The sequence below is a fragment of the Salmo salar genome, chromosome ssa09, assembly GCF_905237065.1.
Source record: "Salmo salar chromosome ssa09, Ssal_v3.1, whole genome shotgun sequence".
Lineage (NCBI taxonomy): Eukaryota > Metazoa > Chordata > Actinopteri > Salmoniformes > Salmonidae > Salmo > Salmo salar.
In genome coordinates, this window is record NC_059450.1 from 83,978,777 (window position 1) to 84,002,377 (window position 23,601).

The 23,601-nt window shown below is 43.1% G+C and overlaps 1 protein-coding gene across 2 annotated transcripts in view; it reads left to right on the plus strand.

Moving 5' to 3' along the window:
* LOC106612100 (autophagy-related protein 2 homolog A) overlaps nucleotides 1-23,301 on the plus strand; it is a 50,889-nt gene extending 27,588 nt beyond the window's left edge. For both annotated transcript variants that reach the window (XM_014212954.2, XM_014212955.2), the window contains exons 27-40: nucleotides 6,024-6,194; nucleotides 6,397-6,523; nucleotides 6,702-6,928; nucleotides 15,196-15,425; nucleotides 15,564-15,699; nucleotides 19,025-19,249; nucleotides 19,412-19,598; nucleotides 19,771-19,936; nucleotides 20,029-20,098; nucleotides 20,203-20,285; nucleotides 20,374-20,495; nucleotides 20,691-20,845; nucleotides 21,180-21,335; nucleotides 21,482-23,301. In XM_014212954.2, the coding sequence (XP_014068429.2) occupies nucleotides 6,024-6,194; nucleotides 6,397-6,523; nucleotides 6,702-6,928; nucleotides 15,196-15,425; nucleotides 15,564-15,699; nucleotides 19,025-19,249; nucleotides 19,412-19,598; nucleotides 19,771-19,936; nucleotides 20,029-20,098; nucleotides 20,203-20,285; nucleotides 20,374-20,495; nucleotides 20,691-20,845; nucleotides 21,180-21,335; nucleotides 21,482-21,718 (2,292 nt within the window). In that variant the 3' untranslated portion in view covers nucleotides 21,719-23,301. The remainder of the gene's footprint in view (nucleotides 1-6,023; nucleotides 6,195-6,396; nucleotides 6,524-6,701; nucleotides 6,929-15,195; nucleotides 15,426-15,563; nucleotides 15,700-19,024; nucleotides 19,250-19,411; nucleotides 19,599-19,770; nucleotides 19,937-20,028; nucleotides 20,099-20,202; nucleotides 20,286-20,373; nucleotides 20,496-20,690; nucleotides 20,846-21,179; nucleotides 21,336-21,481) is intronic.
* Nucleotides 23,302-23,601: the final 300 nt, after the last annotated feature.

Genomic DNA, 23,601 nt, shown 5'->3' on the forward strand with positions numbered 1-23,601 from the left:
TGACTCTCACCTCTCAGCAATCCTGCGCAGAGCGACATCAGAAACTATACCTTCACTGCTCTAGTCAATGCCCATCAGACTTCACTCCTCACATTGATTGAGTAGTTTAAATGTAATGTTGAGCTCTCTCTCTTTCTTGTGTTTTTGTGCATACCCCTTAACAAGAGTTCTGTCCGTGGTGCTGAATGCACAGTGTACTTTCCCTCCGTGTAGTTCATTCTATGTTTAATAATGAAAATACCTACCAAAAGGAGAACATGGAGGTGGTTTATTTCTGTGCATGTTAAAAAAGTAAAATAAGTAGCATATCTGGGAATGATTTACAGTAGATGTATCTGTCAACATAGTCATACACATGATGTATAATCCTGTAATATGATTCTGGCACGCGATGGCAAAAATATATTCTAATGTGGCCCTCCATGGAAAATAATTGCCCAGGTCTGCCCTAGACCCACTCCAATTCGCATACTGCCCCAACAGATCCCCAGATGATGCAATTGCACTTCACACTGCCCTCTCCCACCTTGACAAGAGGGGAAATAGCTGTGAGAATTCTGTTCATAGACTACAGCTCAGCATTCAACACCATAGTCCCCTCCAAGCTCATCACCAAGCTAGGGACCCTGGAATCCTGGAACTGAACCCCTCCCCTCTGCAACTGAATCCTGGACTTCCTGATGGGCCAACCCTAGGTGGTGAGGGTAGGCAACAACACCTCTGCCACGCTGACCCTCAACACGGGGGCCCCTCAGGGGTGTGTACTTAGTCCCCTTCTGTACTCCCTGTTCACCCATGACTGTGTGGCTACGTAGAACTCCAACACCATCAAGTTTGCTGACAACACAAAGGTGCTAGGCCTGATCAGCGATGGCGATGAGACAGCCTACAGGGAGGAGGTCAGAGACTTTGCAGTTTGGTGCTGGGACAACAAAATCTCCCTCGACGTCAGCAAGACCAGGGAGCTGATCGTGGACTACAGGAAAAATAGGCGAGAGCCTCATCCACATCGACAGGGCTGTTGTGGAGCAGGTCGAGAGTTCCTTGGCGTCCATATCACTAAGAACTTAACATAGTCCACACTCACCGGGCACAGTCGTGGAGAGGGCACGGTAGTGCCTCATCCCCCTCTGGAGGCTGAAAAGATTTGGTGTGGGCCCTCAGATTCTCAAAAAGTTCTACAGCTGCACCATCAAGAGCATCTTGACTGGCTCCATCACCACTTGGTATAGAAAATGCACCGCCCTTGACTGCAAAGAGCTACAGAGGGTGGTGCGGACAGCCCAGTACATCACTTGGGCCAAGCTCCCTGCCATCCGACACAACACAAATACACATACAGTTGAAGTCGGAAGTGTACATACACTTAGGTTGGCGTCATTAAAACTCGTTTTTCAACCACTTCACAAATGTCTCGTTAACTATAGTTTTGGCAAACTTTGTGCATGACACAAGTGATTTTTCCAACAATTGATTATTTCATTTATAACTCACTGTATCACAATTCCAGTGGGTCAGAAGTTCCAGAAAATGTCATGGCTTTAGAAGCTTCTGATGGGCTAATTGACATAATTTGAGTCAATTGGAGGTGTACCTGTGGATATATTTCAAGGCCTACCTTCAAACGCAGTGCCTCTTTGCTTGACATAATGGGAAAATTAAAAGAAATCAGCCAAGACCTCAGATAAAAAAAATTGGTTCATCCTTGGGAGCAATTTCCAAAATCCTGAAGGTACCACGTACATCTGTACAAGCAATAGTACACAAGTACAAACACCATGGGACCACGCAGCCGTCATACAGCTCAGGAAGGACACACGTTCTGTCTCCTAGAGATGAACGTACTTTGGTGCTAAAAGTGCAAATCAATCCCAGAACAACACCAAAGGACCTTGTGAAGATGCTGGAGGTAATGGGTAGCCGAAGAACACCATCCCAACCGTGAAGGACGGGTGTGGCAGCATCATGTTGTGGAGGTGCTTTGCTGCAGGAGGGACTGGTGCACTTCACAAAATAGATGGCATCATGAGGGAGGAAAATTAGGTGGATATATTGAAGCAACATCTCAAGACATCAGTCAGGAAGTTAAAGCTTGGTTGCAAATGGGTCTTCCAAATGGACAATGACCCCAAGCATACTTCCAAAGTTGTGGCAAAATGGCTTAAGGACACCAAAGTCAAGGTATTGGCGTGGCCAACACAAAGCCTTGACCTCAGTCCTATAGAAAATTTGTGGGCAGAACTGAAATGCGTGTGCGAGCAAGGAGCCTACAAACGTGACTCAGTTACACCGGCTCTGTCAGGAGGAATGGGCCAAAATTCTCCCAACTTATTGTGGGAAGCTTGTGGAAGGCTACCTGAAACGTTTGACCCAAGGTAAACAATTTAAAGGCAATGCTACCAAATACTAATTGAGTGTATGTAAACTTCTGACCCACTGGGAATGTGATGAAAGAAATAAAAGCTGAAATAAATCGTTCTCTCTACTGTTATTCTGACATTCCACATTCTTAAAATAAAGTGGTGATCCTATCTGACCTAAGACAGGGAATTTTTACTAGGATTAAATGTCAGGAATTGTGAAAAACTGAGTTTAAATGTATTTGGCTAAGTTGTATGTAAACTTCCGACGTCTACTATACATGCATATTACACACGCACACACATACTTTTACACTCATCATTTGCTGGTGCTGCTCTGTTTAACTTACTCTAGTTGTTATCTATCCTGATGCCTAATCACTTTACCCTGCCTTCATGTACATATCTACCTCAAATACCTTATTATTATCTATCCTGATGCCTAGTCACTTTACCCTGCCTTCATGTACATATCTACCTCAAATACCTTATTATTATCTATCCTGAAGCCTAGTCACTTTACCCTGCCTTCATGTACATATCTACCTCATACCTTATTATTATCTATCCTGATGCCTAATCACTTTACTCTGGCTTCATGTACATATCTACCTTAAATACCTCGTACCTCTGCACATTGATCTGGTACGGGTACTTCCCTGTATATAGCTCCACATTGATCTGGTACTGGGACTCCCTGCATATAGCTCTACATTGATCTGGTACTCCCTGTATATACACTACCGTTCCAAAGTTAGGGGTCACTAAGAAATGTCCTTGTTTTTGAAAGAAAAGCAATTTTTTTGGTCCATTAAAATAACCAAAAATTGATCTGAAAATACAGTGTAGACATTGTTAATGTTGTAAATGACTATTGTAGCTGGAAACGGCTCATTTTTAATGGAATATCTACATAGGCGTACAGATGCCCATTATCAGCTACCATCACTCCTGTGTTCCAATGGCACGTTGTTTTAGCCAATCCAAGTTTATCATTTTAAAAGGTTAATTGATCATTATAAAACTTTTTGCAATTATGTTAGCACAGCTGAAAACGGTTGTCCTGATTTAAAGAAGCAATAAAACTGGCCTTCTTTAGACAAGTTGAGTATCTGGGGCATCAGCATTTGTGGGTTTGATTACAGGCTCAAAATGGCCAGAAACAAAGAACTTTCTTCTGAAACTCGTCAGTCTATTCTTGTTCTGAGAAATGAAGTCTCTTCCATGTGAGAAATTGCCAAGAAACTGAAGATCTCGTACAACGCTGTGTACTACTCCCTTCACAGAACAGCGCAAACTGGCTCTAACCAGAATAAAAAGAGTGGTGCACAACTGAGCAAGAAGACAAGTACATTAGTGTCTAGTCCTCAACTGGCAGCTTCATTAAATAATACCCGCAAAACACCAGTCTCAATGTCAACAGTGAAGAGGCGACTCCGGGATGCTGGCCTTCTAGGCAAAGTTGCAAAGAAAAAGCCATATCTCAGACTGGCCAATAAAAAGAAAAGATTAAGATGGGCAAAAGAACACAGACACTGGACAGAGGAACTCTGCCTAAAAGGCCAGCATCCCGGAGTCGTTTCCAGCTACAATAGTCATTTACAACATTAACAATGTCTACACTTTATTTCTGATAAGTTTGATGTTATTTTAATGGACTGAAAATGTGCTTTTCTTTCAAAAACAAGGACATTTCTAAGTGACCCCAAACTTTTGAACGGTAGTGTAGCTCCACATTGATCTGGTACTGGTACTCCCTGTATATTGCTCAACATATATCTGGTACTTCCTGTATATAGCTCCACATTGATCTGGTACTTCCTGTATATAGCTCCACATTGATCTCGTACTTCCTGTATATAGCTCCACATTGATCTCGTACTGGTACTCCCTGTATATAGCTGCACATTGATCTGGTACTTGTACTCCCTGTATATACCTCCACATTGATCTGGAACTGTACTCCCTGTATATAGCTCCACATTGATCTGGTACTGTACTCCCTGTATATAGCTCTACATTGATCTGGTACTGTACTCCCTGTATATAGCTCCACATTGATCTGGTACTGTACTCCCTGTATATAGCTCCACATTGATCTGGTACTGGTACTCCCTGTATATAGCTCCACATAGATCTGGTACTGGTACTCCCTGTATATAGCTCCACATTGATCTGGTACTGGTACTCCCTGTATATAGCTCCACATTGATCTGGTACTGGTACTCCCTGTATATAGCTCCACATTGATCTGGTACTGTACTCCCTGTATATAGCTCCACATTGATCTGGTACTGTACTCCCTGTATATAGCTCCACATTGATCTGGTACTGTACTCCCTGTATATAGCTCCACATTGATCTGGTACTGTACTCCCTGTATATAGCTCCACATTGATCTGGTACTGTACTCCCTGTATATAGCTCCACATTGATCTGGTACTGTACTCCCTGTATATAGCCCCACATTGATCTGGTACTCCCTGTATATAGCTCCACATTGATCTGGTACTCCCTGTATATAGCTCCACATTGATCTGGTACTGGTACTCCCTGTATATAGCTCCACATTGATCTGGTACTGTACTCCCTGTATATAGCTCCACATTGATCTGGTACTGTACTCCCTGTATATAGCTCCACATTGATCTGGTACTCCCTGTATATAGCGCCACATTGATCTGGTACGGTACTCCCTGTATATAGCTCCACATTGATCTGGTACTGGTACTCCCTGTATATAGCTCCACATTGATCTGGTACTGGTACTCCCTGTATATAGCTCCACATTGATCTGGTACTGGTACTCCCTGTATATAGCTCCACATTGATCTGGTACTCCCTGTATATAGCTCCACATTGATCTGGTACTCCCTGTATATAGCTCCACATTGATCTGGTACTGGTACTCCCTGTATATAGCTCCACATTGATCTGGTACTGTACTCCCTGTATATAGCTCCATTTTATGTGCATTTTATTTTATTCCTCATGTTACTATTTTATTTGTATCATTATTAATGAACTGCATTATTGGGAAGGGCCCGTAAGCAGTGGTGTAAAGTACTTAAGTAATACTTTAAAGTACTACTTAAGTAGTTTTTTGGGGTATCTGTACTTTCATTTACTATTTATATTTTTGAGTACTTTTACTTCACTACATTGCTAAAGAAAGTAATGTACTTTTTACTCCATACATTTTCCCTGACACCCAAAAGTACTCTTTACATTTTGAATGCTTAGCATGACAGGGAAATGGTCCAATACACATATTTATTGCTGCTTCTGGAGGACTCACTAAACACAAATGATTGTTTGTAAATGATGTCTGCGTGGTGTAGTGTGCCGTCTGGTTTGCTTAATATAAGCAATTTGAAATTATTAATACTTTTACTTTTGATACTTAAGTATATTTAAAACAAAATTATTTTACTTTTACTCAAGTAGTATTTTACCGGGGGACTTTCACTTTTACTTGAGTCATTTTCTTTTAAGGTATCTTTACTTTTACTCAAGTATGACATTTGGGTACTTTTTCCACCACTGCATGTAAGAAAGTATTTCACGGTAAAGTGTACACCAGTTGTTTTTGGCGTATGTGACATAAAATGTTAGTTGATTTCTATTCCAATCCCCTCACCTCCTCTCGGTCTCTTCCCCCAGTCCCAACCTCTGTTTGAGCTGCGTTGCTCCAACAACTTGGTCCACCTCCACACCTGTGCTGACTCCTGTGCTGCCCTGGTCAACATGCTGCAGTACCTGGTGTCCCAGGGAGACCTGCACCCGCCCCCCCGACACACATCGCCTACTGAGATCGCTGGACAGAAGCTGCCGGTAAGACATACAGGCCAGTAGACCAATAGACTAGTGAACTAGTATAATATTACCTTCTTTAAGGTCTGGAACAGATGTTGTATGTTTGTTCAGATAACCGTTGTGTGGGAGAACAACTGAAGAAAATGAAACTGGAGCGCCTGGAATGGAGCCTATATGAACCTCAACTATCTGTTGTCTGTCTATATGTGACTTGTTTTAGTTGTCAGAAAGTCCCGCCTCCTTGCCACCCTGCCCTCCAGCTGAGACTGCTGAGATCAACCAGTATGATCTCCTTGATGCTTTGATTGACACAGAGAGGAGCCATCCAGATGAGGATATGGACTCAGGTAAAACAGGGGTATTAAATGATAGTGTAGTTCAATATCTCCAATTATAAATCCCTTCTGTACATTTGATAGATGAAATGGATGCCATTAGCAATTCCTGTGTGTATTTCCTATTTCTAATGCATATTACTTTTCACTGTAAAAATGGAGTCTTCTAAATGAACGTTTCTATGTCCAGGATCTCCCACTATCCCTCGGGGCTCACCGGTCTCCGTCTACCTGTTTCCTGGGGAGGCCCCTAAGCTCCGCCCACCAGTTGTCATTGAGGGGGAGGAGTCAAAGCTTGACAGACTGGTGGCGACAGCCACTGAGGTGAAGGTGGAAATGATGTCAGAGGAGGGCTCTGATGGTTCAGAGGACAACGAGGACTTCTGTATCCTAGAGGCTCCTGGGATGGGTATACCTGTGAGTCGTATGTTTCTTTATTTCATTATGTCTCTATACGCTCTGTCTATTCTCACTCTGTACTCTCTATACTCTCTCTCTATACACTCTCTATATACTCTCTCTATATACTCTCTCTATACTCTCTCTATATACTCTACTCTCTCTATTCTCACTCTATTCTCACTCTATACTCTCTCTCTATACACTCTCTATATACTCTCTCTATATACTCTACTCTCTCTATGCTCTGTCTATTCTCACTCTGTACTCTCTATACTCTCTCTCTATACACTCTCTATATACTCTCTCTATATACTCTCTCTATATACTCTCTCTATATACTCTACTCTCTCTATTCTCTCTCTATTCTCACTCTATACTCTCTCTCTATACACTCTCTATATACTCTCTCTATATACTCTACTCTCTCTATTCTCTGTCTATTCTCACTCTGTACTCTCTATACTCTCTCTCTATACACTCTCTATATACTCTCTCTATATACTCTCTCTATATACTCTACTCTCTCTATTCTCTGTCTATTCTCACTCTGTACTCTCTATACTCTCTCTCTATACTCTCTCTCTATACACTCTCTATATACTCTCTCTATATACTCTCTCTATATACTCTACTCTCTCTATTCTCTGTCTATTCTCACTCTGTACTCTCTATACTCTCTCTCTATACACTCTCTATATACTCTCTCTATATACTCTACTCTCTCTATTCTCTGTCTATTCTCACTCTGTACTCTCTATACTCTCTCTCTATACACTCTCTATATACTCTCTCTATATACTCTCTCTATATACTCTACTCTCTCTATTCTCTGTCTATTCTCACTCTGTACTCTCTATACTCTCTCTCTATACTCACTCTCTATACACTCTCTATATACTCTCTCTATATACTCTACTCTCTCTATTCTCTGTCTATTCTCACTCTGTACTCTCTATACTCTCTCTCTATACACTCTCTATATACTCTCTCTATATACTCTACTCTCTCTATTCTCTGTCTATTCTCACTCTGTACTCTCTATACTCTCTCTCTATACACTCTCTATATACTCTCTCTATTCTCTCTCTATTCTCACTCTGTACTCTCTATACTCTCTCTCTATACACTCTCTATATACTCTCTCTATATACTCTCTCTATATACTCTACTCTCTCTATTCTCTCTCTATTCTCACTCTGTACTCTCTATACTCTCTCTCTATACACTCTCTATATACTCTCTCTATATACTCTCTCTATATACTCTACTCTCTCTTCTCTCTCTGTTCTCACTCTGTACTCTCTATACTCTCTCTCTATACACTCTCTATATACTCTCTCTATATACTCTACTCTCTCTATTCTCTCTCTATTCTCACTCTGTACTCTCTATACACTCTCTCTATACACTCTCTATATACTCTCTCTATATACTCTCTCTATATACTCTACTCTCTCTTCTCTCTCTGTTCTCACTCTGTACTCTCTATACACTCTCTATACACTCTCTATATACTCTCTCTATATACTCTACTCTCTCTATTCTCTCTCTATTCTCACTCTGTACTCTCTCTATATACTCTCTCTCTATACTCTCTCTATACTCTCTCTATACTCTCTCTATATACTCTGTCTATACTCCCTCTCTCTATTCTCCCTCTATACTCTCACTCTATATATGTGTGTATACATACATACATACATACATACATACATACATACATACATACATACATACATACAGTTGAAGTCGGAAGTTTACATACACTTAGGTTGGAGTCATTAACTCGTTTTTCAACCACTCAATACATTTCTTGTTAACAAACTATAGTTTTGGCAAGTTGGTTAGGACATCTACTTTGTGCATGACACAAGTCATTTTTCCAACTATTGTTTACAGACAGATTATATCCCTTATAATTCACTGTATCACAATTCCAGTGGGTCAGAAGTTTACATACAGTCATCAATGTACCTTGAAACAGCTTGGAAAATTCCAGAAAATGATGTCATGGCTTTAGAAGCTTCTGATAGGCTAATTAACGTCAATAGAGTCAATTGGAGGTGTACCTGTGGATGTATTTCAAGGCCTGCCTTCAAACTCAGTGCCTCTTTGCTTGACATCATGGGAAAATCTAAAGAAATCAGCCAAGACCTCAGAAAATAAATTGGAGACCTCCACAAGTCTGGTTCATCCTTGGAAGTAATTTCCAAACGCCTGAAGGTAGCACGTTCATCTGTACAAACAATAGTACGTAAGTATAAACACCATGGGACCACGCAGCCGTCATACCGCTCAGGAAGGACACGCGTTCTGTCTCCTAGAGATGAATGTACTTTGGTGCGAAAAGTTCAAATAAATCCCAGAACAACAGCAAAGGACCTTATGAAAATGCTGGAGGAAACGGTTACAAAAGTATCTATATCCACAGTAAAACAAGTCCTATATCAACATAACCTGAAAGGCCGCTCAGCAAGGAAGAAGCCACTGCTCCAAAACATCCATAAAAAAGCCAGACTATGGTTTGCAACTGCACATGGGGACAAAGATCGTACTTTTTGGAGAAATGTCCTCTGGTCTGATGAAACAAAAATAGAACTGTTTGGGCATAATGACCATCGTTATGTTTGGAGGAAAAAAGGGGGAGGCTTGCAAGCCGAAAAACACCATCCCAACCGTGAAGTACAGGGGTGGCAGCATCATGTTGTGGGGGTGCTTTGCTGCAGGAGGGACTGGTGCACTTCACAAAATAGATAGCATCATGAGGGGGGAAATTTGGTGGATATATTGAAGCAACATCTCAAGACATCAGTCAAGAAGTTAAAGCTTGGTGGCAAATGGGTCTTCCAAATGGACAATGACCCCAAGCATACTTCCAAAGTTGTGGCAAAATGGCTTAAGGACAAAGTCAAGGTATTGGCGTGGCCATCACAAAACCCTGACCTCATTCCTATAGAATATTTGTTGGCAGAACTGAAAAAGCGTGTGCGAGCAAGGAGGCCTACAAACCTGACTCCGTTACACCAGCTCTGTCAGGAGGAATGGGCCAAAATTCACCCAACTTATTGTGGGAAGCTTGTGGAAGGCTACCCGAAACGTTTGACCCAGGTTAAACAATTTAAAGGCAATGCTACCAAATACTAATTGAGTGTATGTAATGTCGTGTCTTTGGCATCATTAAATTGAGGACTGTTATTTTATCAAATCAATTCTCTGTAATTATTATTATGTGACTAAACTAATCATGTAAATGTAATTAACTAGGAAGTTGGCACCAAGGAAAATCTTCAGATTACAAAGTTATAATTTTCCTAATATAACTCTTCAGATATTTTAATATCTGATCAATTAGTCTTCTAATTAATGAATTATTCTTTACCTCACGTTAGTCTCATTCCAAACGTCATAAATTGTTGGTTATCTGCATGAACCCAGCCTTTACTATGAATCATCCATACACCAATTGTCTTAATCATTTATTTACTAACTAAATCACAGAAATGCGTAAACAAACAAACAAACAGTAGATATGGTTACAAGGAAATGATAGGGGAGGTTCCCTAGTGGGTTAAGCCGATATGACGGCTTGGTGGACACTTGGTGGCCACTTCACAGTTGATAATTATATTAATTGAAATTCTAACCCTTTGCACATGAACGCTCACTCATTCGGGAATAATTGCAATCGATATATATTTACGCTCAGTGTGTCGTCGTGATCTCTGTTGGAATCGTCCATCTTTCTGTTGGAAAGTTCATCCGCGCATCTCGCTCTCTGCTTTCCTGAAGTCTTTCGTGGTTAGAATGGATAGTTCAGAGTACCATTCAGAAATATTCTTATAGAATAGGTGTTTCGGTGGTTGTCGGTCTTCGCATCTCAGGTTCACATCATTTCTAGCTGCAGACTAGTAATTAGTATCGAAGATTTGCTCTTATTCTGTCGGGATCGATAGTCTCAGAGTTTAACCCATGTAGCCAATGTTCCACGTGATATGGTTAGGAATTCAACAACCATTACAACCTTAGCTTATACTGAGGTTTTTGTGGTCTCTACTCAAACCTTCGCCCCCTCGGTGATCGAGGTACGCATGGTCTCCAGAGGATTTCTTCAGGTGGGGGTTTTATTCCTAACAGTAGAAAAGGGCTGTCCCATGAGCCAGATCATGTCTGTGCTCATGGAGGCGGGCCAATGACTTAGTTAAACTTTAAAGGGAATACAATTCTCTCACATTAAGTTTTTAAAATCACATTACATAATTTCACAAATAGTTTCATCTTTACTCATTCATTTTATACAATAATTAGATGCAAACCTCATAACGGAGGCTCCTGTATAAACAGTTATGGTAATGTGGCTGTATTGTCTTTCATGAGTTCACAGACATGAAACAAAACGGACCGGGTCGTAGCTGGCTTCTCCACCGACCGTTTACACATTCTCCAAAACATGGATATTGTTCAGTTCTCAAGTTCTGTGATGTAGAAGTTCCTTTGTTCCCTCTGTGTCTCTTTTTGCATGGCCAGGAAGAGAGAGTCTCCCCCAGGAATTTACGACCTGAGATAAGAGAACCTGGGTGTTAGAAGGGGAAGCCACTCGCTCTACCCAAAGAGGGCCACGTCATGACAGTAAACTTGTGACTCACTGGGAATGTGATTTCGAAAATAAAAGCTGAAATAAATAATTCTCTCTACTATTATTCTGACATTTCACATTCTTAAAATAAAGTGGTGATCCAAACTGACCTATAACAGGGAATTTTTACTAGGACTAAATGTCAGGAATTGTGTGAAATTTTGCTTTTAAATGTATTTGGCTAATACATTTAAACAAAGTTTTTATATATATATATATATATATATATATATATATATATATATATTAATTACACACACATATACATACACTGTCTCTATATATATATACATTGCCTTTGAAAAGTATTCTATTCAGACCCCTTGACTTTTTCCACATTTTGTTACGTTGCAGCCTTATTCTAAAATGTAAAAAAAAAAAAAAAATCCTCATAATGACAAAGCAAAAACAGGTTTTTAGAAATGTATTAAAAATAAAATGCACCTATTCAGACCCTTTGCTATAAGACTTGAAATTGAGCTCAGGTGCATCCTGTTTCCATTGATCATCCTTGAGATGTTTCTACAACTTGATTGGAGTCCACCTGTGGTAAATTCAATTGATTGGACATGATTTGGAAAGGCACACACCGGTCTTCATAAGGTCCCACAGTTGACAGTGCATTTCAGAGCAAAAACCATGCCATGAGGTTGAAGGAATTGTCCTTCGCAATTCACGAGCACAAGATTGTGTCGAGGCACAGATCTGGGGAAGAGTACCAAAAAATGTCTGCAGCATTGAAGGTTCCCAAGAACACAGTGGCCTCCATCATTCTTACATGGAAGAAGTTTGGAATCACCAAAACTCTTCCTAGAACTGGCCACCCGGCCAAACTGAGCAATCAGGGGAGAAAGGCCTTGGTCAGGGATGTGACCAAGAACCCGATGGTCACTCCGACAGAACTCTAGAGTTCCTCTGTGGAGATGGGAGAACCTTCCAGAAGGACAACCATCTCTGCAGCATTCCACTAATCAGGCCTTTCTGGTAGAGTGGCCAGACGGAAGCCACTCCTCAGTAAAAGGCAAATGACAGCCCGCTTGGAGTTTTCCAAAAAGCATCTAAAGGACTCTCAGACCATGAGAAACAAGATTCTCTGGTCTGATGAAACCAAGATTGAACTCTTTGGCCTGAATGACAAGCGTCACGTCTGGAGGAAACCTGGCACCATCACTACGGTGAAGCATGGTGGTTGCGGTATCATGCTGTGGGGATGTTTTTCAGTGGTAGAGACTGGGAGACTAGTCAGAATCGAGGGAAAGATGAACGGAGCAAAGTACAGAGAGATCCTTGATGAAAACCTGCTCCAGAGCACTCAGGACCTCAGACTGGGGCGAAGGTTAACCTTCCAACAGGACAATGACCCTAAGCACACAGCCAAGACAACGCTGAGTGGATTCGGGACAAGTCTCTGAAGCCCGGATCGAACATTTCTGGAGAGACCTGAAAATAGCAGTTCCAAGAGTGTGCAAAGCTGTCATCAAGTTAAAGGGTGGCTACTTTGAAGAGTCTCAAATATAAAATATTTTGATTACTTTAACACTTTTTTGGTTACTTCATGATTCCATATGTGTTATTTCATAGTTTTGATGTCTTCACTATTATTCTAAACTCAGCAAAAATAGAAACATCCTCTAGCTGTCAACTGTGTTTATTTTCAGCAAACTTAACATTTGTAAATATTTGTATGAACATATCAAGATTCAACAACTGGGACATAAACTGAACAAGTTCCACAGACATGTGACTAACATAAATGGAATAATGTGTCCCTGAACAAAGGGTTGGGGGGGGGTCAAAATCAAAAGTAACAGTCGGTATCTGGTGTGGCCACCAGCTACATTAAGTACTGCAGTGCATCTCCTCCTCATGGACTGCACCAGATTTGCCAATTCTTGCTGTGAGATGTTACCCCACTCTTCCACCAAGGCACCTGCAAGTTCCCGGACATTTCTGGGGGGATTGGCCCTAGCCCTCACCCTCCGATCCAACAGGTCCCAGACGTGCTCAATGGGATTGCGATCTGGGCTCTTTGCTGGCCATGGCAGAACAGACGTTCCTGTCTTGCAGGAAATCACACACAGAAAGAGCAGTATGGCTGGTGGCATTGTCATGCTGGAGGGTCATGTCAGGATGAGCCTGCAGGAAGGGTACCACATGAGGGAGGAGGATGTCTCCCCTGTAACGCACAGCGTTGAGATTGCTTGCAATGACAACAAGCTCAGTCCGATGACGCTGTGACACCCTAACCCTCCACCTCCAAATAAATCCCGCTCCAGAGTACAGGCCTCATTCTTTCGACGATAAACGCGAATCTGACCATCACCCCTTGTGAGACAAAACAGCGACTCGTCAGTGAAGAGCACTTTTTGCCAGTCCTGTCTGGTCCAGCGACGGTGGGTTTGTGCCCATAGGCGATGTTGTTGCCGGTGGTGTCTGATGAGGACCTGCCTTACAACATGCCTACAAGCCCTCAGTCCAGCCTCTCTCAGCCTATTGCGGACAGTCTGAGCACTGATGAAGGGATTGTGCGTTCCTGGTGTAACTCGGGCAGTTGTTTTTGCTATCCTGTACCTGTCTCGCGGGTGTGATGTTTGGATGTACCAATCCTGTGCAGGTGTTACACGTGGTCTGCCACTGCGAGGACGATCAGCTGTCCGTCCTGTCTCCCTGTAGCGCTGTCTTATATCCGTCTCACAGTACGGATATTGCAATTTATTGCCCTGGCCACATCTGCAGTCCTCATGCCTCCTTGCAGCATGCCTAAGGCACGTTCACGCAGATGAGCAGGGACCCTGGGCATCTTTCTTTTGGTGTTTTTCAGAGTCAGTAGAAAGGCCTCTTTAGTGTCATAAGTTGTCATAACTGTGACCTTAATTGCCTACCGTCTGTAAGCTGTTAGTGTCTTAACGACCGTTCCACAGGTGCATGTTCATTCATTGTTTATGGTTCATTGAACAAGCATGGGAAACAGTGTTTAAACCCTTTACAATGAAGATCTGTGAAGTTATTTGGATTTATATTAATTATCTTTGAAAGACAGGGTCCTGAACATTTCTTCTTTTGCTGAGTTTACAATGTAGAAAATAGTCAACATAAACCCTTGAATAAGTAGGTGTGTCCAAACTTTTGACTAATACTGTATATACTCTCTCTATATATAGATATACTCTTTCTTTATACTCTCTATCCCTCTATGCTTTCTCTATATGCTCTTTCTTTATATGCTCTCTCCCTCTACAAACTCTCTCTATTCTCTCTCCCTCTGCTCTCTCTATATGCTCTTTCTTTATATGCTCGCTCCAACTACAAACTCTCCTACTCACTCTCTTAATACACTCTCTCTCTCTCTACACTCTCCTACACTCTATTAATACACTCTCTCCCTCTACCTCTCTACACTCTCTCTCTCTACTCTCTAATATCTCTCTTTCTTTGTACTCGCTCTATACTCTCTATACCCTCTTTATACTCTTTCTATATTCTCTCTATACTCTCTCTCTACTCTCTTGCTTTTTATTTTATATTCTTCCTTCCTCTGTATCTCACATTTAACTTCCTGTCCCAGTGTTCCTATTAGTCGTAGTTCACATGGAATTGAATTATGTGACATTAAGTACTAAGCCTGTTCATTAATTCACCCCCTCCCCAGCCCAGAGATGGAGAGCCTCTTGTGACGGTGCTAGCTGAGGGTTCTATCAGGGTGAGGGAGGGCCACTTCTCCCGGCCGCGGGGCAGCTCTGACCTGCTGCGGGCCCCCAGCCGCTTCCCTGTCCCCGAGAGCAGGGTGGTGCTACGAGAGGTGTCTGTCGTCTGGCATCTGTACGGAGGGAGAGACTTCGGGGGCAAGGCCATGTCTACACACACGCAGCATGGAAACAGGTCCCTATGCACACATGTACACACAACCCAGCAACAGGCACTTGGATTTGGAAGATTTCTCTCTTACTGATCATCAAGCTCCTTTCTCTCTCTCTCTCGCTCTCTCGCTCGCTCGCTCTCTACCCTCTCGCTCTCTAGGGGTCGCTCTGCCCCCTCTGGGATGCGTGGATCCCCGTCCCGCTCCACTGCTCCGTCCCGGCCTCAGAACTCGTGGCGCTGGGTTGGAGGCCGTGGACGTCAACACAACTTGCTCATGGAGATCCAGCTCACCAAGGTAGGGAGAGTATGTACACTACATAACGGAAAATATGTGGACACCTACTCATCGAACATCTCATTCTAAAGTCATGGGCATTAATTTGGAGTTGGTCTATAACAGCCTCCACTCTTCTAGGAAGGCTTTCCACTAGATGTTGGAACATTGCTGCGGGGACTTTCTTCCATTCAGCCACGAGCATTAGTGAGGTCGGGCACTGATGTTGGGCGATTAGGCCTGGCTTGCAGTCAGCGTTACAATTAGTCCCAAAGGTGTTCATTGGGGTTGAGGTCAGGGCTCTGTGCAGGCCAGTCAAGTTCTTCCACACCGATCTCGACAAACCATTTCTGTATGGACCTCACTTTGTGCACGGGGGCATTGTCACGCTGAAACAGGAAAGGGCCTACCTCAAACTGTTGCCACAAAATTGGAAGCACAGAATCATCTAGAATGTCATTGTATGCTGTAGCGTTAAGATTTCCCTTCACTGGAACTAAGGTTTCTAGGCTGAACCATGAAAAACAGCCCCAAACCATTATTCCTCCTCCACCAAACTTTGCAGTTGGCACTATTCATTTGGGCAGGTAGTGTTTCCCTGGCATTCGCCAAACCCAGATTCGTCCAAACGTGATTCATCACTCCAGAGAACGTATTTCCACTGCTCCAGAATCCAATGGCGGCGAGCTTTACACCACTCCAACCGACGCTTAGCATTGTGCATGGTGTTCTGTGAGCTTGTGTGGCCTACCACTTCGCGGCTGAGCCGTTGTTGCTCCTAGACATTTCCACTTCACAATAACAGCACTTACAGTTGACTGGGGCAGTTCTAGAAGGGCAAAAATTGTATGAACTGACTTGTTGGAAAGCTGACATCCAATGACAGTGCCACGTTGAAGTCACTGAGCTCTTCAGTAATGCCATTCTACTGCAAATGTTTGTCTATGGAGATTGCATGGCTGTGTGCTCGATTTTATACACCTGTCAGCAACAGGTTTGGCTCAAATAGCCGAATCCACTCATTTGAAAGGGGTGTCCACATACTTGTGTGTGTATATAGTGTATATAACATGTATATAGTGTATATAACATGCAAAACATTTTGGGACTATATCAACAATGGACTAATGAAACAAATACCAACATGTTTTTTATGGTGGAGTTTTCCTTTAACCATACTGTGAGTGTGTGGTAATAAAGCCATAAGACCTGACTGTGACAGAGGTGATAGAACATTTATGCCACTGTAGTGGTTGGGGGTTAACTAACCATGTTGTACTGGTTGGGGGTTAACTAATCATGTTGTAGTGGTTGGGGGTTTACTAACCATGTTGTAGTGGTTGGGGGATAACTAACCATGTTGTAGTGGTTGGGGGTTAACTAACCATGTTGTAGTGGTTGGGGTTAACTAACCATGTTGTAGTGGTTGGGGTTAACTAACCATGTTGTAGTGGTTGGGGGTTAACTAACCATGTTGTAGTGGTTGGGGTTAACTAACCATGTTGTAGTGGTTGGGGGTTAACTAACCATGTTGTAGTGGTTGGGGGTTAACTAACCATGTTGTAGTGGTTGGGGGTTAACTAACCATGTTGTAGTGGTTGGGGGTTAACTAACCATGTTGTAGTGGTTGGGGGTTAACTAGCCATGTTGTAGTGGTTGGGGGATAACTAACCATGTTGTAGTGGTTGGGGGATAACTAGCCATGTTGTAGTGGTTGGGGGATAACTAACCATGTTGTAGTGGTTGGGGGTTAACTAGCCATGTTGTAGTGGTTGGGGGATAACTAGCCATGTTGTAGTGGTTGGGGGATAACTAGCCATGTTGTAGTGGTTGGGGGATAACTAGCCCTGTTGTAGTGGTTGGGGGTTAACTAGCCATGTTGTAGTGGTTGGGGGTTAACTAGCCATGTTGTAGTGGTTGGGGATAACTAGCCATGTTGTAGTGTTGGGGTTAACTAACCATGTTGTAGTGGTTGGGGGATAACTAACCATGTTGTAGTGGTTGGGGGATAACTAGCCATGTTGTAGTGGTTGGGGGATAACTAGCCATGTTGTTGTGGTTGGGGGATAACTAGCCATGTTGTAGTGGTTGGGGGATAACTAGCCATGTTGTAGTGGTTAACTAACCATGTTGTAGTGGTTGGTGGATAACTAACCATGTTGTAGTGGTTGGGGGATAACTAGCCATGTTGTAGTGGTTAACTAACCATGTTGTAGTGGTTGGGGGATAACTAGCCATGTTGTAGTGGTTGGGGGATAACTAGCCATGTTGTAGTGGTTAACTAACCATGTTGTAGTGGTTGGGGGATAACTAGCCATGTTGTAGTGGTTAACTAACCATGTTGTAGTGGTTGGGGGATAACTAGCCATGTTGTAGTGGTTAACTAACCATGTTGTAGTGGTTGGGGGATAACTAACCATGTTGTAGTGGTTGGGGGATAACTAACCATGTTGTAGTGGTTGGGGGTTAACTAACCATGTTGTAGTGGTTGGGGGTTAACTAACCATGTTGTAGTGATTGGGGGTTAACTAACCATGTTGTAGTGGTTGGGGGATAACTAACCATGTTGTAGTGGTTGGGGGATAACTAACCATGTTGTAGTGGTTGGGGGTTAACTAACCATGTTGTAGTGGTTGGGGGTTAACTAACCATGTTGTAGTGGTTGGGGGTTAACTAACCATGTTGTAGTGATTGGGGGTTAACTAACCATGTTGTAGTGGTTGGGGGATAACTAACCATGTTGTAGTGGTTGGGGGATAACTAACCATGTTGTAGTGGTTGGGGGTTAACTAACCATGTTGTAGTGGTTGGGGGTTAACTAACCATGTTGTAATGGTTGGGGGTTAACTAACCATGTTGTAGTGGTTGGGGGATAACTAACCATGTTAGTTGGCCAGGGCAGAAATTTGACAAACTGACTTGTTGGAAAAGTGGCATCCTATGACGGTGCCACGTTGAAAGTCATTGAGGTCTTCAGTAAGGCCATTCTACTGCCAATGTTTGTTCATGGAGATTGCATGGCTGTGTGCTCGATTTTATACACCTGCCAGCAACGGGTGTGGCTGAAATAGTTGAATCCACTAATTTGAAGGGATGTCCTATATATATACAAAAGGTTGTGTGTACAAGGTGTGTCCTTACAGTACCTGCCTTTCATTATTTTCTCCGTACAAACTAGAAAGCTAATTCATTTTCCCCCATCATAAGGATATGTTCAGTTCAAGTGTAGCATAAGTGTCAACCAGTCCTTTTGTTAAAGTGGAGACAGCAAAAAGCTACATATCAAAAGCAAAAAGCTACACTAATTCTTTACAACCATTAGTTAAATGTGTCATTCCTGTTCCAGGTGAGCTTCCAACACGAGTCCTACCCAGTGGTGGTGTCTGCGGCTGGGCCGGCTCTGGAGGGAGAGGGGCCTGGGGTCGGGGCTGTGGGGGAGCAGCCTCTGTCCCGCCAGGTGTTCATTGTTCAGGAGCTGGAGGTACGCGACCGCCTGGCCTCGTCCCAGCTTAACAAGTTCCTCTACCTGTACACCAGCGAGAGCATGCCCCGCAGGACACACTCCAACATGGTGAGAGAAGAGGCCTTTTAAAGCCGTTTATCATTATTTCCTTGCCGTTGTGAAAATCTGTTCTTATTAATAATTCTCATTTCCAAGGGAATTCTAAAGTTTTCTATGAGATTGGTTTGTTGTAATCCTACCTAATGTGTTGTCTATGTCTGTGTTTCCTAGTTAACAGTGAAGGCCCTGCAGGTGTGTCCAGACTCTGGTGTAGGTGGTCCAGAGTGTTGTTTAAGAGTGAGCCTCCTCCCCCTCCGACTCAACATCGACCAGGATGCCTTGTTCTTCCTGAAGGATTTCTTCAGTAGTCTGGCTGCTGGAGTTAACCCCTACCTGCCTGTGGACCCTGCAGCTGAGAGTGAGCACCTTCACTGTGTTCTCTGTACTCTACATAATAAGTAGGGTCACATGGATCAGGAAGAAAATCATACATAGCATACATGGTGCTCTGTATCATGTATCTCCTCCTTGCCCACTTGATACTTTCTCCTGTTTTCTTCATATTCTCTTTTCTCTCTTTTCTCTCACAGTGAAGACAGACCCTTCCCAGAAGCCCGCTGAGGATGGGGTCAGTGGCACGGAGACCACTGCTGGTCTGGGTCCTGACCTCACCGCTTCTGTAGAAACCACCTATAGCGAGCAGAGCTCCTCGTCCGCTGGCTCCACCTCTTCCACTGATCAGCCAATCTACTTCAGGTAATTAACTTCATCCTCCCAAAGAATAAATCAACAGTCTATTTAGAATGTGTGGACATTATTTATACGTTGTCTTTCCTTCTCTTTCAAAGGGAGTTCCGTTTCACCTCTGAAGTGCCCATCTGGCTGGACTACCAGGGCAAGCATGTGGTCATTGAGCAGGTGAAAGGACAAAGAACCTTTAACTACGAACACGGTGAACTCATCTCTGTGGTTCTATTTTGTTATGTCACACACTTGACATTTGCTATGTGATTGTTTCCTAGGGGACGTTTGCTGGGATTCTTATTGGTCTGGCCCAGCTGAACTGCTCTGAGCTGAAGCTGAAGAGACTCTGCTGCCGACACGGGTACAACAACACTAACTCTGGGGTTTCTCTGTAGTCTGAAGCAAGTGTCTTTTTCATAACGCTTTTCTCTAATATCTGTTCCTTACAGACTTCTAGGCGTAGATAAGGTGATTCAGTACGCTGTCACTGAGTGGCTGACAGACATCAGGAAGAACCAGCTGCCGGGCATTCTGGGAGGTCTAGGCCCCATGCACTCTGTAGTTCAGCTGTGTAAGTACAGGACAGGACGTCACTTGTTTGGTGATCTTTGTTTCTTGGCTTCTTTGCTATTGTCCCTTTAGTAGTTCCTGAGTTATAACCATAGTAATAGAATTGTTCTCTTGCAGTGTGGTTATAGCTAGCATACTCTCACAACCTCATTTAGTGTTGATCTCATTTGTTTTTTGTGTAACTTTCTCTCTGTAGTCCATGGAGTGAGGGACTTGTTCTGGATGCCCATAGAGCAGTACAGGCGGGACGGCCGTATTATCCGGGGTCTCCAGCGGGGGGCCGCGTCCTTTGGCACCTCCACTGCCTCTGCTGCTCTGGAGCTCAGCAACAGACTGGTGCAGGCTATACAGGTACTACTGACCTCTGAACTCTAACCACAGACAGATCAGCTGACAACAGACTGTCTGTAAGTAACACAGCGGTAGAATACCAATCAAACAAGCATAGACATATAGGTTGAAACAATGCATCCTATGTACCGCACCCTATACACTAACCTTACAGTCACATGTCATAGATTGCGGCCAAAAGGTTAGCATACCTAAACCATGTAGGAAAGAACTGAACGAGTAGTAGCAACCGTATGGGTAGAAGCCACTGGGACCAGTAATACAGGTTCCTCCATTGCTATGATGTGCCTCACTCTCCTGAAGTGTTGTAATATTCCTGCGGTTTCTCCTCTAGGCCACAGCGGAGACGGTGTACGACATCCTGTCCCCAACGCCCCCCGTGAACCGTTACATCACAGAGGGCCGACCGCCCTCCAACCGGCCCCGCCGCGCCCACCAGCCTGCCGACCTCAGAGAGGGCGTAGCTAAAGCCTATGACACTGTCAGAGAAGTACGTGTTCTACTGATCAACAAATCAATCAATAAATGTTCATTTAAGTCAACCATTTTAGAATAATTGCAACAACAAAAGGCTTAGCACTTTCATTTGAACACACAAACTTCTCTTCCTCACCTCTCTGTCTGTCTGTTTCCAAGGGCATGATGGACACAGCTCAGACACTATGTGACGTGGCGTCTCGCGGGCATGAGCAGAAAGGTCTGCCTGGTGCTGTGGGTGGAGTCCTGCGGCAGATCCCGCCCACCGTGGTCCGTCCCCTAATAGTGGCCTCTGAGGCAACGTCCAACCTACTGGGGGGCATCCGGAACCAGATCAAGCCAGATGCACGGAAGGAGGACTTCTTAAAATGGCGCTCTGAAGAAGGCCAAGAGTGATGATTCTGGGGGATTAAAGGTTAAAGATATGGGGGTGAAATTGTGTTGTGTGTGTGTGTGTGTGTGTGTGTGTGTGTGTGTGTGTGTGTGTGTGTGTGTGTGTGTGTGAACAGATGAAGGGAGTGAATGTGTGAAAATTTGAATTTTAATGCAAAACGAATAACTACTGCAGAGTGATTGACACAGTATTTTATGTGGTTCCATATGGATCAAGATAAAACAATTGTATCTCTTTCTGCAATCAAATGGAGCTCAGTTCAGTTCACTATCCTTGCAGCAGTACGTATGATGAGGATACTCTACCTTTATTAGTATGTCAACATATCACTGTCATTCTGGGTTGTCTTCATCTTTCGATGTCAACGCTGTCAAAGGGCATAAAGGGCTCTAGTCTAGTATAAGGTCTGTAGTAGTGGTAGGTGGGATTAAACATGTTAATCAGTAGCTCTCGCAGTCTTCTGTTGATCAGACTATGGGCCGGTTTCCCAGTTTGAGATTACACCTATTCCTGGGCTGAAAAGCACTTTGAATGGCGATCCTTAATTGAGCATGCATTTTAGGAGTAGGCTTAACCTGAGTCTGGGAAATCATTCTATTGAGCCTAAATCAGTGTCCACAGGGATCGGCTGGTAATATCCGTCTCTCCTGTAGTCATGGAGACTGAAAGACTGATATAGTGGCCTTAGCTGAGATCCTTACAGATAGCTGTTAATCAAAACCTCAAAACGCAATTCTGGGATTGTTCCATCCTAGCCTGCACACATCCCCACCCCAGCGTTGTTTGTGCCATACGTTTGTTCAATGTTGGGTTCCCTGGCCTCTCCTCCTTTGGTTTTAAACCAATGTGTTTACTTTTATCGCCTTCCTGAAACCTATACTCATCTCTCTGTATGCTTACTTGTTCATAATTGACCTGTGGAAACAATGACCTGGGCCTGGTTGTGTTAACTAAATGCAGTCATGGGAGAATTTGGACGATGAACTGAATGAACTAGAGAAATGTCCTTTCCTCTCTATGTCAAATGGCTTCGCTTGAGTTTAATGCTTGCCAGCGCCTGGTCATCTGATTTGTACTTACAGTATGTTAACTGTTTCTTTTGTCAGAGCAAGGAGGTCGCCCTCAGGGCCTTATCACCAGTCTGGTTCCTTCCTCTCAACAGAACAATTGCTAGACTCGTCTCATTAGTTGCCTTCCTCCATTTTTTTATTTGTATTTTCTAATTATGTTAAACACTAGTATTATCATATTATTTTTCAAAATAAGTGTTGGTGGGATGTGTCTAGAGGGTTCAGATGGGGGGGGGATTGTGGTAAAACATTTAACATTATCTTTAGTTCAATACGTTTAAATTGGTGTGTGTGTGTGTGTGTGTGTGTGTGTGTGTGTGTGTGTGTGTGTGTGTGTGTGTGTGTGTGTGTAATGCATGTTTGTGGGTTAGTGGTTTCTTGTGAGGGTGACCCGTGGGTTGTATTGGTCACAGGTCTGTAATTACTATTTACCTGTAAGAATGACCTGTATACTACCAAGACAATGAGTACAGAAAAATATATACAAAAAAAATTAAACAATATAAAAAACGTCACTTCTCGGTTTCTGTGATTTTTGGAGGGGACAGTTTGTACTGCTAGGAACCTGTTTTAGGATTATTGATGTTTGGGGGAAACTATTCACTGTTGCACCATCGACATTTCCGATCCACATGTAAACGCATTGTTTTTAGTTTGTACTGTAGAGAATCATAGATATTGGAGATAAATACAGTATCTATTGACAAATTTACCGGTTCTCTCACTCCCCCCCCCCACTCCCAATGATTCCCACAATTGTGTCAAGTTGGCTGGATGTTTTGTCTCAAGACTTAAAAATCCTTCTTTAACCTGTC